The 19,580-nt window shown below is 35.3% G+C and overlaps 1 protein-coding gene across 1 annotated transcript in view; it reads left to right on the top strand.

Moving 5' to 3' along the window:
• LOC150095992 (dehydrodolichyl diphosphate synthase complex subunit DHDDS-like) overlaps nt 1-19,580 on the top strand; it is a 47,832-nt gene that overhangs the window by 16,367 nt on the left and 11,885 nt on the right. Inside the window, exons 2-5 of the mRNA XM_090409586.1 lie at nt 81-259; nt 3,729-3,871; nt 6,807-6,923; nt 14,754-14,855. Coding sequence (XP_090265712.1) covers nt 81-259; nt 3,729-3,871; nt 6,807-6,923; nt 14,754-14,855 — 541 coding nt within the window. The remainder of the gene's footprint in view (nt 1-80; nt 260-3,728; nt 3,872-6,806; nt 6,924-14,753; nt 14,856-19,580) is intronic.

Below are 19,580 nucleotides of genomic sequence, written 5' to 3'. Positions count from 1 at the left end.
CGATGAGCCCTTACCTTGTTTTCTGAAACATTTTCATGCACAGAACTGTTTTTGATATTTTGGTTATATTTTTCTTTCAGCCATGCGTTTGTTTCAGAGGACAGATGTGACATGGTTCCAGCAATTTGTTATTAATATTTTAAAATGCGGACCAATTCCTCAACACATAGCTTTTATAATGGATGGTAACAGAAGGTATGCAGCAAAGCAGAGCCTCGAAAAAATTGAAGGGCACAGAAGAGGAGCCAAGTTAACGAATGTAGTAGGTAGTCTTCCAAATGTAAGCCATTATTAATTTTAAAATGAACTGTAAATAAATTAACATTTTATCTTATTTATTAATAAACATTGAGGATAAACTCAAACATCCGATGTAACGTCAGTTTGTTGTGGCGAGGCAATAAAAAAGGCCTCTTTTTTGGGGTGGAAATGCTCATGAATGTTTTTAAATATTATCTTCAATTGCCTGCTATTGTTTTTATATTATACTGTATTTCAACGTAGCAAAACAGTTGTTAAGATATGTCCGTTAGTAAATAAGTTTTTGAAGCGCATTTGGAAGCATGGAAGAATGTAAACACATTCTTTTCCTAAATGGAAAAAGACGTGAGTTCGACTCTAGTCATGTGGCGAAGAGTCACGTCACAGTGTCAACTGAAGTTGCGTTAGCCGATGTCATAAAAAAAAAGCAGGATTTCTTCCAGAAACTTGGGATTTTCATCCAGAATACAGACAAATCGGACAGACAACGCACACAATTTATAGATAAAATTACTTTTAGTGGGTGGTATATTGAGCCACATGTTCATGAAGGTTAATACCATAGTGCATGGATGGAGGAATAATTAGTGTAGATAGAGCATTATGTGTGATAGAATGGCAGCACGCAATTTGTAAACCCTAATGAGTCCATTGGATTCATTAGAGTTTCCAAAACATAAGGTAGCAGATTGTTTTTCTTAATAATGGTGAAAGGGAATTATTAAAAAACGGTGAACAGATAGATCTGTTAATAACGTTCAAAAACACCACCGCCATTGCGGTGTGACGCTACTGTCGCCTCAGAGCTAATTCCGGTTGCAAGATGGTGGCTACTGTGTGAGTGTGGTTCAAGACATGTGCCCGTAAAGTTAATCGTTTTCTGCAAGCAAAAGGGGGCTTCACCAAGTGACATTCACCTTGACATGATTGCTGTGTATGGTGGAAAGGTGATCACAAAGAAGAGGGTCTATTTTAGGCACATGAATTTAAAGCAAGCCATGATGATATTGAAAATGGACATCGGGAGAGCAGGCATTCATCGAACAAGACAGAAGACAACATTTCGCGCATGAAGAACAGACTGAAACTGCACAAGTGTTGAAGTTGAGTAACTCCACTATTTTCGAAAATGTTCACTATATCCTTAGCTCTCAAAAGGTATGCTCCTGCTAGGTGCCCCGCCAATTGTCAGAGGAGCACAAGACAGCACGCATGGCGATGTGTCTGGAGAATCTCTTGCAACACAGTGATAAAGGCAAGGATATTCTCGCTCGCCTAGTCACAGAAGAAGAAACATAGGTTCGTCACTTTATCCCAGAGAGCAAACAAAACTATATGACCTTGAAACATCCACAATCTCCAGTGCGCAAAAGATTCAAAACTTGCCACTGTCCGAAAAGTCATTGCCCCAGTGTTCTCGGATTGCTAAAAATTTCTGTTGGTGGACTTCTTGCCGAAAAGAGGAACAATCAATGAAGAGTGCAATGTTGGACAAACTAAAAGCCAAAATTCAACGAAAATGACCATCACTCTTGACAAGCGCGTGATTTTGGTGAGGATAGCACTACTCGACACACTACGCACACCACTCGTGAGTAGTTGCGCATTAGTCGTCGGAAAATTCTGCCACAATTTCTCCCTTACAGTTTAGATTTAGTGCCATCAGACTTCCATTTGCTCGATCCCCTCAAGAAACATCTTTCTAGACGGCATTTCACTACGGATGAGAAAGATCATCAGGTAGTTTGATCTTGGTTACTGGGTGTAGGGATGGACTTCAGTACTGGTATCAATAAATTTATTGATGCACTTGTGAGGCTTTGGAATTTGGAGACTTTGTAGAGAAGTAGTGTATGTTCATTTATTTCTTGGTGTATAATTTAAGAAAATTTAAGAAAATAATATTACCTTACTTTTCAAAAGTCCATCCTCATAAGATCGCTATGGTCATTAATATATGACAGCGATGGTTCTAGGGAACGAGAGAGAGTGTCTTTGAGTGATTTCGACTGACTTCAGTCATCAGTCGAAAGTCATCAGTGCTCTGGAATATCCTCAACATTTTAAAATGACTCAGTAATGGAAGAAGTGAGCACCTGCTAAGAACAAGATTTCTTGGCTAAAACTCACAATCACAGTAGAATCCATATTTATTTATTTATTCACAGATTCGATGTGAATTTCTCGTTTTACTTGAAACGTATTTTGATAGGTTGCAGATTTAATGACATAAGGCTATTCACCAAAATTCGAGAAACAAACACTTTTAGACTTACCAGAAGCATATCTTCGATAGCTGCTTCGAACACTTCGAACAAGAGATATATTTTTTTGATTTGGTTTGTGTTTGTTAATTGAATATATACTTCTGGCAGGTTTGTATATTTCCGGATGACTGCGAGATGATAAACCGGAATTTAATGATGATATCCGCAATTTGACATCGGTATAGAATTCGAATCCTAGATGAAGGACATCGTTATCGACTGACTACAAAGACTTCTTGCTACAAAGGCACTTGCTTTGATATAGACAGCTCCAAATCCTGGACAATAAGATGAACACATTTTATTGTACAGCGTATGAAAGTTCAACCTGCCCAGCGGCACAATGTAAATCTTAAAAATTCCTTAACAAATATCGACGGAATAGCTAAGAGGGTACGGAAATCTTTTTCGAAGGTGACGTCACTGTGAAAAAAAGATATTTCACAAAAAGAAGATGAATAATAAGAAGGAGCAAGAAGAATACAGAGAACAAGAGATGATTAGAAGTTTGATTGTTCAGCCAATGAAAGGAAACAAGGAGGCAACAGCAAATGAACAGTGTCCACAATTCAAAACCAGCCTTGTGAACGTACGTTCACAAGGCCGGTAATCTAAAAAGTTTAAAGCAAACTTCGAGAAAATGGAACAGCACGGCTGAGTTACACTACAAATGTACTTATCAATACTGTCAAACACATGGGTTTAATAACACAAATATGAGACAACACACCAATAAGCCAAAAGGCTATTTTACCGGCGACATAAGTTAAGTTAAAGGGAGATGGTAAATCCCGTTTTATTTTATAGCCGAGTACGAAACTCGTATCGAAATCCATCGAATCCATAGAGTTTCATGCCGAAAAAACTATCGGCGAGCCCTAGTGTAAGTGATCACTTACACTTGGGCTCGCCGATAGTTTTTTCGGCATGAAACTCTATGGATTCGATGGATTTCGATCCGAGTTTCGTACCTGGCTATAAAATAAAACGGGATTTACCATCTCCCTTTAACTTGAGACAACACAGTTTAATGCAATTAATGTCATAGGAATGACAATTGTAGGAAACGGACTGCATCTTCCAAAAAGTCTCTACGATAGAAAAAATATATGAAATAGTTAATGTAGTTAATGTACCACAAACACATAAACTCATTCTTGTTAATATGAACAGTTCCTTACTAGTATATTTTCATTTTAGCTTATAGAATGGTGTCTTCAACTGGGGATTAAAGCCTTAACCGTTTATGCATTTAGCACTGAAAACTTCAAGCGATCTGCCGAAGAAGTTTCTGACTTAATGGATTTATTCAAGATTGTGATTCAGGACATACTAGAGGATAAGTAAGTTTGAAATTTAAATATTTAAAAAAATAGACAGTTTGTCTATTTTTTAATATTATTATAAGTTGAACATCTGTGAACAACAAATTCCTAGATTAACGTCAACGAATTAGTGCAATGCCGAGAATAGTAACAAGTGAAGTCCATGTTTCGGTGATTCTATTATTATTTTGTTTTATTCCATCATTTTTATTATTTCAGCATAAAAGTCATTAAACATCAATTGTAATAAGTATTCTTTATCTAATGTGATATTTTAAGGATACTTGTGACATAAAGATTGAATAATATAAGCACGTAAACACAAGAAAGATATTTAATTAGCCAAATATTTCGGTCTGAAAATTGCAGACCATCTTCAGTGGCATTACAAGAACAGTTTTAAAAAATACAAGGTGGAATAGTAACAATAGATCATTTAAAAATAGAACAAGCCGCGTGATGTTATATCACTAAGTATTAAAGGGAATATTATTAAGCAGAGACATGATTGAAATAAAGATATTAATTAATAATATTAAATAACAAAATTAATACGAATTAATGAGTTATCCTGATTAGACTTTCCCAAATTTTTGATTCAGATATACAGTCATTCCGATTCAGGTTAGGACGATGGAGTAAGGCCTCTACGCTTTCTTTGAATAAACGTTCAAATTTATAGCGGGATCTATGTAAGAGGCGAGTTTTTGACCAAAGGATGTTGTGGTTAGTTTCAATCCCGTGCTAAGCCAATCCATATTTTTCAGCTTTGTTGTGATGAATGGAGGATTGATGTTCTTGGATTCTTTTTTCAAGAGAACGCCGAGTTTGTCCAAAATAGGAGAGATCACAGTTGCAGGGAATTTGATAAACTCCAGGAGCCTCCGTAGCTCAGTCAGTATAGATCAGTGTTTCTCAACCGCCGGACCCTGGCATCAATTATATTGGGCCGCGAGAAGTTCTCCTGGAATTTGTCATTTTAGTTAAGCATTTTTCATGAATAAATATTTTACAGTGGAAATATTCTGAGGAGAATAATATTCGTGAATGTGTAGAAAAGCTGAGACCCAGAACGCCTAAATAACATGTGTGTAGCAAATGTTAGTGACCAAGCCGCGTATTTTTAAACATGGAAGTATTCTTGAATGATCGGGAATTTTAAGACATCGAAATCTTTCAACATTCGGGAAAGGGAATACCGCTGTTTATGACCGGTCATAAAAATTGCCTGCAAACCTATTATAACAATGGGTGGCGTATCCTCTGTTCTCAAAACTGAACGAAATAACATCTCTGTTGAAAATGTCAGTGACAATGTTCGCATTGCAGTGTGTAAGTGCTTGTTTCGAAACTAGAGTGCCGTGATTTTTTAAAAGTAACAGGCCTAAGATTTAAATTTTAATATGAATAAGAGTCAAGAACGTTGTTTAATTTTGGCGTTAAGAAATTTCGTATTGAAAGTGTTAGTGACGCAACAAATAGTGATGCATCCACCTCAGGCCTACAGAGCAATCATAAGGATGTACAAAAGGAAGGAGAAATAACCAGCACACAGCAGAAAAAGTCTTCATTCACTCGTAAGTACTTATAATAATATACATTTTTGGTGATCAGAATGGGACATGTCAATGAAAATCAACACAAATTAATTTAATGATGTTGACCTGAAGAAACTACAATATGCTACAAGATTTCATTAGTCCAGCGATTGATAATTGATTTAAATGTAAATTTATATTTGTCAACATGTCACACCGTATACATAAGTGTACTAACACTCTTTACGATTATGCCATAATTAATTATTAATATGATGTTAGTTTAATGTATGAATTAAAAAAAAAAAAATGGAAGCGTATTTACGAGTAAATTTGTTGGGACCGGGCCTTCGTCTTAAAAAAAAAAAAAAAAGAATTTACCAGCCGCAGAAGGTTGAGAGTCACTAGTATAGATGAAGTCCATTGTCGGAAAGACCTGGGTTTGATTCCCGTCCGTGATGTGGGAAACCTTTATCTGGTCTCTTTCGATTAAAGGTGAGTTAACCGGTCTCATACGGGGGTGGAGAGTTTTTCTCCCTTAACTCAGGTTTTTCACCCCTCAAAAGAGGCAAAACCGGTCCCGTGAACACACACGGCTGCAGTCATCAATACTTACAGCAAGGAAGGCAAAGGAAACCACCTTGCTTCGTAACTATCTCCCTAGTAATAGCTGCAACCCTTTCAAAGAGAGGAAGCCACAGGATAGGATAGGATTATGATATTCCACAATCCTAATATCTAAAATCATATTAGGATTGTGGACTAATGATTATGAAGATAAACTGAGAATCTATAGATAGCAGTTGCTAGCAAACAGGAGAAAGAGGGGGTTATATGATTGAGATTTACAAACTTCGGTGCAGTTCAATCTCCATCGGGAGTCAATCAGAGATAGCCGACCCAAGATTATCAAGAATTATACACAGATCCAGTAAAGAGAGGCTCAGCAAAGTACTACTAACACTGTATCTATTGTCGGGAATAGAGAGTTCTGAGGTCGATTTTCTTGATTTACACGACGAAAAACCAAAGTTTCTGGGATAAAAACCTCTTTCCCATGCTAGAGATGTGGTTGTCTTAATATTTTAACACAGTAATTTAAGTATTTTTAAAAGAAATTTTATGTAAAGTTACTTTATATTTTGATAGAACTTTATTGAGTTACATATTATGTTGTACAGAATATAGACGAAACTTTTTAATTCTTTTGTTAATCAAGCACTAATTTTATTATTATTAGTATTCGGCATTTTAATAATTAAAACACATTGCGTCCCTTAAAAGTTAAAGAATTATTTTGCAAAGTTTTCAGCATACATTTCGTGTTATATGAAACAGTTAGTAAACATGATGTTTATCTTTGAAATTAGAATTCGGTTACTAAATCCCTATACACTGGATTTCTTCTCATGTAGGGAATACTATCTTAAACATGGAATGAAATTCAAGATTTTGGGTGATCTATCTCTTCTTCCAGTTGAGGTACAAAAACCTGCTGCTGAATTAATGTTATACTATAAGGCACAAAACAGGTTTGTTCCTATTTTTCGTGGTATATTACGTTGAACTGTTACAATGTTAAACCAGTTTAAACCGATTTATTTTATTATTTTCAGTGTTATTGTTGATATATTGAATAAATAATATTCTTACATTGTGGAGGGCGAATTCTTGTTCAAGGGTGGTTTTAAGCACAAACAAAGCAGTCAATTGTTTCGGGTGGTTTTTTTAGAGAACATCGCTATTAGGCTATGTCTTAAAATGAACATTAAGTTATTTTGTGTTTCTACAAGACCTTGATGAGCCTTCGTAACTCAGTCGGTATAGACTAGGAGTGTTTAACCGATCGATCGCGGAGCGATTTTTGGTCGATCTCTTATGTATACCTCCTTACAAATTTAATTAAAACTGAAAACATAATATTTTATTTATCACTATTTTGTATTATTTTTAATTCGTTTTAAGTGTATTGCTATTGTTTATTTATTTTTCGTTAAAATTGTCAAATCAGTAATTTTCTTATAAGTCCGGGTAAATGAATTAATTTGGATCAGTGGAAGTCAAACAGCGAGCCGAGTGAATACGATTATAAGCAAAGTGTAAAAACTCGATTATAGCTTAAATATTAAATATTCCAAAGCACATTACATCGATTTTTTACTTAGGTTAAGTCCCATGTGAATATTGTAAAAAAATAAACTTTGTTTGTCTCGGTATAATTTTTATTAGATGTTTTTGTAAATAACTCTTTTGAAGCTAACGGTATATACTGCTTTAATAAGAATATGTTAGAGTAATAACTTTTGTTAAACACAAAATTTATTACCTATCGATTTATTATTTATTACCGAAGCTGTACATGGCGGCATTAGAAAGATTGTTATTGAAACTTGTATGTATGAGAAAGACTTGAAGGCTCAAAGTGTAAACATCTCCGAAGTCAGTCAGAAAGAGTTCAAACAATTTTCCGATGGCTGGCAACTTACAATCAAAAGAAAGCAGAGGAGAACAAAAGGCGTGCCGAACTTGAAACTTGAGATGAAAGACTCATATCGATTCTTTAAGGGGGGGGGGGGGTTGCCAAACTTCATGCGAGGTCTCAGAGGAGGCCTAATAAAAAGGGACTGAAGCAAGCAGAAGGGGTCCCGGTTCCAGAATTACTGTCAGAGAGGAGGCCTCTCGGTCCAGAGTCGCGTCAGAGAGACTGCCCAGATCAACACTGCTTGAGAGAGGAGTTTCCCGCTTCCAGAAAGGAGCTTCTCGGTTCGAAACGTCTCTAGAGAGAGAATACTTCTAGGACGCAGACAAGGTTTCAAATTGCGGAAAGGAAGAGTTCCAATTGCCGGAGAAAAGTTCCAATTGCCGGAGAAAAGTTTCCAGGCCAGGTTAATGTCAGACATTCACCAGTGTGTTGCGTTTTCATTACAATTTGATGAATCAAACGACTGCACTGATATTGCTCAGTTAATGGTATTTATTCTCATGGTATTTCAAGATTATTCAAGTAAAGAAGAACTTTTTAAAATTATACCATTACTGGGAAGGACTAGGGGAGCAGACATTTTTTTGGTTTTTTTTTTTCGCATTTGATGAATTTGTGAAGCAACACAAACTTCCGCTTTTTAAACTTGTGTCTATTATTACTGATTGTGCTCCTGCAATGATAGGTAATAAATCAGGCTTCATTTCATTATGTAAAAACGATGACATTATGTAAAAACGAGTACGTTAAAAAATCCAGATTTTTTAACGTACTACTGTATTATTCACCAACAAGTACTGTGTAGTAAAAGATTGAACACAAAAGATGTTTTGGATATTACATTTAAAATTATAAATTCTGTTCGAGGAAAGGCCCTGCAACGGTGATTATTTAAATTACAGGCAGATGATGAGAACTTCTGTTGCACAATAATGTTCGCTGGCTCAGCAGTAGTCAAGATATAAAAGTTTTCTTGATGAAAAAGGAGATATTTATCCACAACTGAGTGATAAAAGATGGTTGTTACACTTATCATTTTTAGTAGATTTCTGTACGAAATTAAGCAATTTAAATTTAGAGTTACAAGGTACAGATAAAAAATTAATTGACATGTTAAGTTCAATAAAAACTTTACAACAATACCGACTTTTATTAAAGAAAAATATAAATGACTGCGAATTTAGATATCTTCCACATTTATTAATATTGTTTGATCAAAATCAAGAAATGCTTCTCTATGATTTAAAAGAATTTATTCGTGAAATAGAATTAGTTGAGGAAGAAATAAATTCAAGATTTAAAGATTTAAATAAAACTGAAAGATTGTATCTTTTATCAATAATCCATTTCAAGAAAACTTGAACATCACAGAAATTTCAAAAAAAATTAGTGGGATGTTTGATATAAACCAAGCCGAAGTAGAACTTGACATAATAAACATTCAGAATAGTTTACATTTAAAATCAATAAACAATGAAGTCATTTGGAAGTATGCACATGAAAAATTACCAATATTAACTGATATTGCGCGAAAAATTCTGTCGTATTTCGGATCGACATACTTGTCAGAATCCGCTTTTTCAAATATGACCGTCATAAAAAATCAATTAAGAAACCAAATTACAAATGATCATAAGATTATTGTCTGTGATTGGCCACTTCTTCATATCAACTTGACTATGAAAATATTGAGAGGTCCAAACAATGCCAAATTTCACATTAACTTTTTTTTTTTAATCAACCAGCATTTCCTGTAACTTGTGAGTTTGTAATCAATCTGTTTTTTTTTTCTGACTTTGGTTTTCCAAAATAGAGAAATAAATATTTTATTCCAATATATATATATATATTTGTTGTATTAAAATATTTGTTGTATTAAAATAAGTAAAAGTGATAAATACATTTTTAAATACACAAATAAAGTTTTTAGTTCTGTATTTTTTTTTTTTAGTTGTTTATTTGTGCGTAATCAGATATCAGAAAATTGGTCGGAAAAGAAATGGGTTTGATTGCCGTCTATGGCGTGAGGAACCTTCATCTGGTCTCTTTTGACTAAAGATGAGTTAGCCGGTCTTATAAGAAGGTAGAGAGTTTTTCTCCCGAAAACTCGGGTGTTTCGTCCCTCAGAACAGGCAAACTGGCCCCGTTGGAGGGCAAAACCTGAAACAGTCCTAAGAGAAATTTGGGAGGAATCCTACACGACAACAACAAGACCTTGATAAGACCTCACTTGGACTATTGTGCGCAAGTCTGGTTTTCTTGGTGACACAGGAAAAAGAAGGGTGATATGATTGAGACTTCTGAAAGGGTCGTTCAAGATTTCAGTAGATGGGATGTTTCATTTTATGAAGAGTGGGGAAAGTATGTAAGGGCATCCTTGCAAGTTGACAATGAATGCTGTCAAGAAGAGAGTGAAGACTATATTTTTCTCTCATTGAGTAGCTTGATTGCAATTTGGATATTGTGTGTGTGTGCAAGCAGTGCGAACGAATTCAGGAACAGGCATGATTGCTGGTGCGGGTAATATGTGTCCTCGCTCGGTGAGTCCCTGACTTCCTGAAAATATCACTTAATAATAATAATAATAATAATAATAATAATAATCCCCACGAAGGGACACGACCTTGTCGAGGCAGTGAGGCTTGCGTACTTCAGTGATGTTGAGAGCTATTCTGGGGGTAGCATAGCTGCCAACAGGGTCACCCTTGTCAGACAGGTCTCAACTGAGGTGCCAGACTAACAGTGTTCCATCCCCATTTTAATGGTGAAAAGTAAGAAGAAATCCATACTGGATCAGTCGACGCCCGCGTCATCAAGGACTGCTTCAGATGTGTGGATCCTGGGCATCAGTCGACAAGTTGATTATTGGACCCAGCTCTCCTTGCTGGGAAATCAGAACAAATAGCTGAAAAGCGACTAGAAGAAACCAAACGTAAAAAATGGACTGTAGAAGAAAACAGAGAAGTTATGAAATGTTTTTACAGATTAACACCAGAAAAACGAGGTTTTAGAAAGCGTATGCATTAAATTTGGAAAAAAAATTCCCAGAATCTGCAATAACAGAACAAATACTTATGGACCACAATAAGAATTTCATTTTCAGTAACAAAATATTTACTTAACTTGAGCTGCAAGAGTTACGCAATAAACACCTCCACTAACAGCAAATCATCAGGAGGTAGCTATATCAAACTTTGGAATTCTATTCAGTAAGCATCAAGCTGACGACATACCTCAAGCATGTTTTGACAGAAGTGCAGTGTAAAATGAAGTCGGGGATACTGGAACATATGAACTCCATAAATGATCGTATAAGACTACCACCATTACATGAATCTAAGTAAAACTGCTCCTCTTAGACGCAAATGCTGTGATTAAAACCAACAACCAACAGCATAAAGGAAACAAATCAGCTCCAATACAGCGCAGCCTATATCATTACAGTGAAGCTTGGTTGCAAATTGCAAGGGCAAAAGCCGAGGATGAAACAATCTGCACCATGGAAAATCCGGTTGGAACGAAAAGTCAATAAACTTCGAGCTGATTTCAGCAACTTAAAGAATTTTAAAGAAGGACAGTTGAAAAATAATAGCATCAAAAACAAACTGATTAACACATATAATTGGCCAACAAAACAATTGTTGAAGAGCTAAAACAAAGAATTATAGCGACTGCACAGAAAATTAAAAGGTATGAAGCAAGAATAAACAAATATGTGCAAAATAGGCAATTTCAACAGAACCAACGTCAGTTCTTTCAGTCTCTCCAGACAAATACAAATGCAAACAATCATTCACCAGCAAAAAGAAGAAACGTTCAAATTTTGGAAGACAATCTGGGATAATCTTACAGAACACAATAAAGATGCCTCGTGGATTAAGGAAATAGAATCAGAAATGAAACAAACACAAATGCAAAATGTCATTATCGCTAATGAAATGGTCAACGCACAAGCTACAAAATTAAAAAACTGGAGTGCACCTGGCAAAGACGAACTACATGGATTTTGGTTAAAGCATCTAACCAGTCTACATGATCGAATGGCAGAACAATTTAATTATTTGTTACAGTCAGGCTCAGTGGAATAGTGGATAATATCTGTGGGCACTTTTCTTTCATAAAAGATAAGGGTGCAGACCCAAGTAACTTACGCTATGCTTAAGCTGCTCACTGCAATCATAGCAAATTCCATATACCACTACTTATCATATAAGCAGATTTATCCGATTGAACAAAAAGGCAATTTTCAAAAATCCAGAGGAACAAAACACCAGATCCTTATTAATAAAATGATTCTCAGAAATTCAAAAAGACGAAAAACTAACTTAAACATGGCACGGATAGACTATAAGAAAGCATTCGATTCTCTCCCACACTCCTGGATCCTAAAAATATTTGGAATTAGCAAAACCATATGTTCCTTTCTGGCTACTGCTATGAAACCATGGATAACAGCTTTAATAGTGAATAATGAACGATTCGGAGATATCAGCATTAAACGTGGATTTTTTCAAGGTGATTCCTTGTCAACATTTCTTTGATACCTTTATCTATGATTATGAACAAAACAAAACTTGGATATGAAATTCGTAAAGGTAATATTAAAATTTCCCATCTATTGTATATGGATGACTTGAAGTTATATGGAAAATCTCCCAGCAAATAGACTCTTTACTGAACACAGTTTGTATTTTCAATCAGGACATCAAATTGGAATTTGGTTTAGATAAATGTGCATTTTTATCTATTAAACGAGGGAAAGTTAATGACACTAGCAATTTTAATTTTGATCAAGAGAAATATATAAAAGCAATTTCAGCTGCCGAACATTATAAATATTTAGGAATATTAGAAGCCAGTGACATTCACCACTCGAAAGTTAAACAACAGGCAGCAACAGAATACACCAAAAGAGTTAGAAATATTCTGAAAACAAAACTAAATGGATTAAACACAATTAGAACAATGAATTCTTGGGCTATACCAGTGATCCGATGCACAGCTGGCATAATAGATTGGACAAAAGAAGACCTGGACAAATTGGACCGCAAAACTAGAAACCTAATGACTATGCATCATGCATTACATCCACGAAGTGATGTTCACCGGTTGTACCTACCAAGGAAAATAAGTGGACCGGGTCTGCTGCAAGTGAGACAGACTGTGGAAGAAGAGAATTTAGCTTAAAAAGGTACATGGACAAGAGCGCTCAGCAAATGCTTCAAACATTTGCTGAGAGCTATTGTCCATGAACACGAGAGGGTCTGTCTTCTGAAAGCAACAGGAAACAAACGAGATTACAAAAAGGAACAGCAAAATAACCGACATGTGCGCTGGAAAAATAAATCTTTGCATGGCCAATTTCTTAGAGATACCGAGGAAAAAACGGATGTGAACAACAGATGGCGATGCTTACAATATGGATATATTAAAAAAGAACAGAAGAATTTATTTTAGCAGCTAAAAAACAGGCATTACAAACTAATGCAATGAAAGCAAAAATTTTGAACATCAATGATAACGGCAAATGCAGATTATGCGATCAGAAAGATGAGACACTGTAAAACATCTAATCAGTGCCTGCAGCAAGTTAGCTCAAACTGACTATAAATACCGTCATGATTAAGTGGCCAAAATAGTTCATTGGCATGTATGCAAAAAATATGGCTTTCCTACATCTCATTACTGGTGGTAGTATAAAATAGAGACAGTATTGGAAAACGAAACAGCAAAAATTCTCTGGGACTTTCGAATACAAACTGATCGGCATTTGGAACACAATAGACCTGACATCACAATTATCGAACATCGACAGGTTTGGATTATCGATATCGCAATACACACAGTGATAACAACATTAACAACAAAGAACTCGAAAAAAATACTAAATATCGAGATCTGGCAATCGAAATCGGCAGGCTTTGGCTTAAACACACTAAAGTTATCCCAATAGTTATCGGTGCACTTGGCGCAATTTCAAAGAAGCTATCGAACTATTTACAGTAATTAAACATGAACGAAGTGACCCCATATGATCTACAAAAAACAGCATTACTTGGAACAGTCCGTATTTTACGACGCTACCTGAGAGACTGTTCTTAGATTCTTGGGGGAAATCTGAATTGTTCTGTATCACCAGTCAAATTGTTGTTTAAATAAAAAAATATCAGCTAACGCCTTTTTATTCCCGTATATACAGGGAGTAGGCGAGGCCATTTTTAGCCCTATCTAACTTTTGGAGACAGAGTGGGCAGTTCAATCTCCACTGGTACCCAATCAGACATAGCTGGCCCAAGGCTATCACTAATTAAGCTGCACGCAGTGAAGAGAGACGGCTCTACAGGTGCCGCCATCTCGTGGTCCATAACCCTAACACTCGTATTTAATGTCTGAGATAATGTGGGTTCTAATGTTATTTAAATCTTGTTTTGACTGTGTATCAATTATGAGATGATGATGATGATGATGATGATGATAATAATAATAATAATAATAATAATAATAATAATAATAATAATAATAATAATAATAATAATAATAATAATAATAATAATTGCATGGCAGCAACAGGTTTCGCATGAGGGTAGCGTTTACTTTATGAAGTAAACGTAGTAGGATAGGGTCTGCTGGATATAAATCGGAAATATGAATGGAAATCATACTGAAACCCATTGAAGGTTCGAGATTTTTTTGAATTAAAAAATGAAAAAAGAAAATAAGAAACGAAACTGGGAACGATTTATTCATTAGCGTAGCATATTTTGAAAGAGTTTTTATAATAAAGCCTAAGTGATGTCAGTTTATGATAACGCTTTATATTCTTAATTGCGAATTTTAAATGAAATGTGCTAGTTTCAATTTATTTTTTATTTCCATTTAGGATATGCGTAAATATCTGTGTATCTTATGCATCCAGAGAAGAAATTTGTTGGGCAGTACGAAACATGGCAGAAGGTATTCAGACTGGATTGTTACATTCCAGGTATATTATTTAATATATTATTCCCAACATGTTTTAAACGAGTGACCTATATGCAGTAAGCAAGACTGCTTGCTTTCCTTTCAATTTTGTAATACGTTCCGGAAAGCGGTGTTGTGATAATTCAAGATGATAATGTTTTTCCATTATTACTAATACCCTCTCAATAATTTCACTTTATTCTGTCACTTCTCAGAGCTTCAATACTATAGAATCTTAGTTCCTGTCGTCTAAGGCACTTCTGACTGAATCGGTCCAGCTTGATCTTAATCTTTCTCTGGTTCTTTTCCCTGCCATCTTTGTATCAAACATCAAACACTACCATTCTGTTTTAGTCACCATACCACCTTATTCTTCACACATTCCAGAATAGTTTATAATTGTTTATGTATATCCCACACATGAAAGGTTGTAAGCCTATGGTTTAATAGTATTTTGGGTGAGCTGAAGATTTTTTATTAGGAAAAAAAAAAAAGACCCGCTACCCGTTTTATTCCCGTACAAGGAGTAGGCGATGCTGTTTCAGCTCTATCCAACTTTTGGAGATTGAGTGGTCAGTTCAATCTCCGCTGGTAGCCAATCAGAGATAGCTGTCCCAAGGCTATTAGAATTTAATCGCCACGCAGTGAAGAGACGACAAGTGTCGTCATCTCGTGCTCTCTAATCCTAACACAATATTTTAATGTCTGAAAATAGTGTGGGTTCTAAAGTAGATTTTCTTGAGTTTACGGGATGAAACACTGGAGTTTCGGTGAGAAAAAACTCGCTTTCCGTGCCAGAGATCGACTAACTCGGGCACCAGTCGAAAAAAGGCTTAGAAAATGTTTCTCTAGTCTGTGACTACTTTTGAACCGAAGTCTTTCTTATTGCGGAAAAGCGCTGTAGAGTGCAAACACCACTTCTACTGAGCTACACGGGCTCCAAAGATTTTTTATAATTTTCGTTATTTATTTATTTTTTACATAGTCTCCAAACCTCGCTCTATAGACTATATGGAACTTTTTCGAGCCACTTCAAGCCATCAACAAGTGGGGAGGTGGTTTCACACCAAGCGGTGAAATTCGTCTCCCACTTAAAGACAATCACAATTCTACCTTGGGTATGGATATACATCCATGGATGTATATACTCAACTGGATCCCCATCATACAAACTCTGTTTATTCTATTATCCATTTCCATATTTAATTTTCAATCTTCACTAAAAATATGCGTAAATAGCTGAAATATTTTACTTTTTCTACAGGTTCTCCATGTTTCTGCCTCTTTTCACAGTTCTTGGGTATGGCTTTTTTATTGCTAATTTTCATGCTAAATTTATTACAGCTTCTATTCAGTTTAGCTAAAGAAACCTGGAGACTTGCACTAGATTTGTTTATGAGTGCATCATTCGCATTAACAAAGAGCTAAGTTTCGTATCACCTATTCTGATACAGATATAACTTAGTGATACTTTCTCTCATACATAACGTGATTTCTATAGATGATGAATGAGTGGAAGTAGAGTGCATCCTTGACTTACGCCTAATTTTACATCAAACAATCTTCTTGTACTTCCATCGATTCTAACTGCGGAATTACGATTTATATATGGACTGGCAAAGGCGTTTGACAGGATACCATATGGAATTCTAATCTGTAAACTACAACATATGGGAATGGATATAGGGTTGGTGAGATGGATAGCTGGGTGGTTGATGGAGAGATATCAAAGAGTGGTTTATTCAGGAATAGAGTCCAAAAGACGGCCTGTGACTAGTGGTGTGCCACAGGGTTCTGTTCTTGGACCACTGCTGTTTAATCTGTTCATTAACGATATAGGGAAGGGTCTAAGTGGGACAGTTCATTTGTTCGCTGATGATGCAAAGTTGGGTAGGGCGATAGTGAACGCAGAAGATGTCAAAGTCTTGCAAGATGACTTAGATAGATTGGAGTTCTGGACTAAGGAGAATGGATGTCAATTTAATGTGACAAAATGTAAGGTTATGCATTTCGGAGTGAAAAGATTAGCAGCAGTATGCCACATTGGTGGAACTGTACTCCAAGAGATTGATGAGGCCAGGGACTTGGGAGTGTTGGTGGATAGGGAGATGAAGTTTAGGGGGCACATTGCGAAAGTAGCTAAATCAGCTCATCAACTCACTTGGTTGTTGAAAAATACCTTGACGAGCAGAGACAAGCAAGTTATTATACCTCTGTACCGAGCCCTGATAAGACCTCATCTCGACTACTGTGATCAGATTTGGTCACCTCGGTTCCTTCTTGATGGGGAGGAGGTGGAGAGGAGCCAGAGGCGAGTGACTAAGATGATAGCAGGTCTATGGAATGAACCATATGAGAACAGGTTGAAGATTTGTGGGTTGCAGAAACTAGTTGATAGGCAGAAGAGGGGAGATATGATTGAGACATTCAACTTGCTAAAAGGATTCTATAGGATTAATTCAGATGATATTTTTGAAATCAGGACTGGTGGTGGGAGAACTAGGGGACACCCATGGAAGCTGGGCAAGAGCGTGGTTAGCAGGGGTGTTAGAGCTGGGTTCTTTACTTTTAGAGTGGTAAATGAGTGGAATAAGCTGCCAGAGTCTGTTGTGGGTGCTATGACAGTGAGCGAGTTCAAGGCAAGGTATGATAGATAGTGTGAGAATGTTGAACAGTTGTGTGAACATGATGTTTAGGGCCTCCCTCGATGAGTCTAAGGACTCCTGGAGTAGCCCGTAGTAATAATAATAATAATAATATATTGTATAGACTAGTGCTTCCCAAACTTCTGGATGTCAGTTCCCCCTTTGGAAAAATTAAAATATTTCACGCCCCCCCCTCAAAAAATCGTAATATAGACATATTATTATAATATTTATTATATTTATATTCAATACAAAACATACACAGCGAATATTGCAAAAATGAAATGCAAATATTACATTTTTAGCATCTTACATATACATTTTTGACATAGCACATTATCTCATATTTTTTATATAAATAGATATATTGTTATTGTACTTTTGCAGTACAAGCACATGAAACGTAAAACGATTAGTAATAAAGAAAGATATAAAAACATTAAAGAAGTTTAATAACAATTTAATGTGATGGATTTGTTTCAATAATGCAATACAAAAAGTCAATATCAGGTGAAATATTTGAAATTGCAATTCTTAGATTTCTGTTTTGAAATGAAACTTATATGAATAAGCCTATATTTACTAATAGTTATCAAGCGCCGAAATAAGCAGGAAGCAAAATTTGTGAACCCCCACCAGTGTGTGATTTTTTTCCATTAAAATATAAAAAATAACAAAAAAAGAAATAATAATTAATAAAAATTAAATGCGTTTCTTTTAAGATTAAAAAAAATTACTTAGTCTTAAAACATTTAAATTTTTTTTTCATTATTTCACGGCCCCCTCAACAAAACGTGCGGCCCACCGTTTGGGAAGCGCTGGTATAGACAATACATTGCTCTAAGCAATGTTCCATTGATTGATCATATATTATTGATAAGGTCCTGAGAGAAAAGCTATTCAGAACTCTTCAGAACTCTTCAGTTACTGCAGCGTTCTGAAACAATTTGTGAACTCCCAATTATATAATATAACTATTTATATTATTAATATAAATAATCTATTTATATTAATAGATTATTAATATAAACTTTTATATTAATAATCTATAGTAGTATAGTATGTAAGTAGTAGGGGTGGCTCTTTGAACAAGATCAAGATCAAGATAAGATAAGGAATCGTGACGTGAATGTTCGTTGTTGTCAGTAAATTTAAATGATAATTTAAATTGACTTACAGTTTTCCAGAATGATTCTTCTTAATGCAAATAGATATTCCAAAATAGTTGAATTTTTATCCACACCACAACACACAAACGCACAATCTTGAAAGAACGAAATTTCTGTAATAATCTGAAAAATTATTTGACTTTTGTTCCTTAGATTTCTGTCCGTTTGGTCCAGTGTTAATTCCTTAGCATAGGGTCATACGATGTTTGTGATGTGACTATATGTTTTTAGCATTCACATGATTCATTCATTGTGACACACATATCCTAAGTCGTGTGCTTTTCATGAGTAATAATCCAGAACTGAGCGGTAACTACAAATCGCAGTATTAACCTTTTAAATGACTCGTATTCTTCCTTTGATGTTTTGCGCGATATTATCAGTTCGGGGAAGTATGACTGTTTTTCTATAGTTGAATATTTAATTAGATTACTATCTGATTGGTTTTCTGTTTAATTCCTTCCCACAGTTGCTCATGCAATGTTTTCCTAAGCTTGGTGGAAAAGTCTATGCACCTTTTTGTTTAGGATAAGTGTAATTTCCTGTTTCGAATTCCGAGTGCTGTTAGAGTATGGAATTCTGACAAGTGAAATGATTTTTTTTTTCAAATTGAATGGTTATTTTCTGTATTTTACTTTTAAAATTCAGTTTAATTACATATTCTAACAGAATAACTGAGCAAAATTAATGAATAAATAAAATGTATGTGAATTTATTTTCCAACACTAGATTTCTCATTAAGTCTTATCTTAAAGATATCTCTCTTATCCGCTCGCCAAATTGTTGTACGTAAGTGAGAAATCGTGTGTGTGTAGTAACGTGTTGGTTTAAAATATCTAATGGCTCTGTAAAATAACCAAATTCTAGCAGTATTGTAACATTTCAGGTGAAATCTTCTCCACCAAAATCCTGGTTATTAATTTAATACCCGAT

Source organism: Typopeltis vanoorti, chromosome 19 (assembly GCF_054136105.1).
Source record: "Typopeltis vanoorti isolate ZY-2024b chromosome 19, IOZ_Tvanoo_1.0, whole genome shotgun sequence".
Lineage (NCBI taxonomy): Eukaryota > Metazoa > Arthropoda > Arachnida > Uropygi > Thelyphonidae > Typopeltis > Typopeltis vanoorti.
The sequence above is the reverse complement of the archived record's forward strand: the minus strand, read 5'-3'. Positions and strand labels throughout refer to the sequence as shown.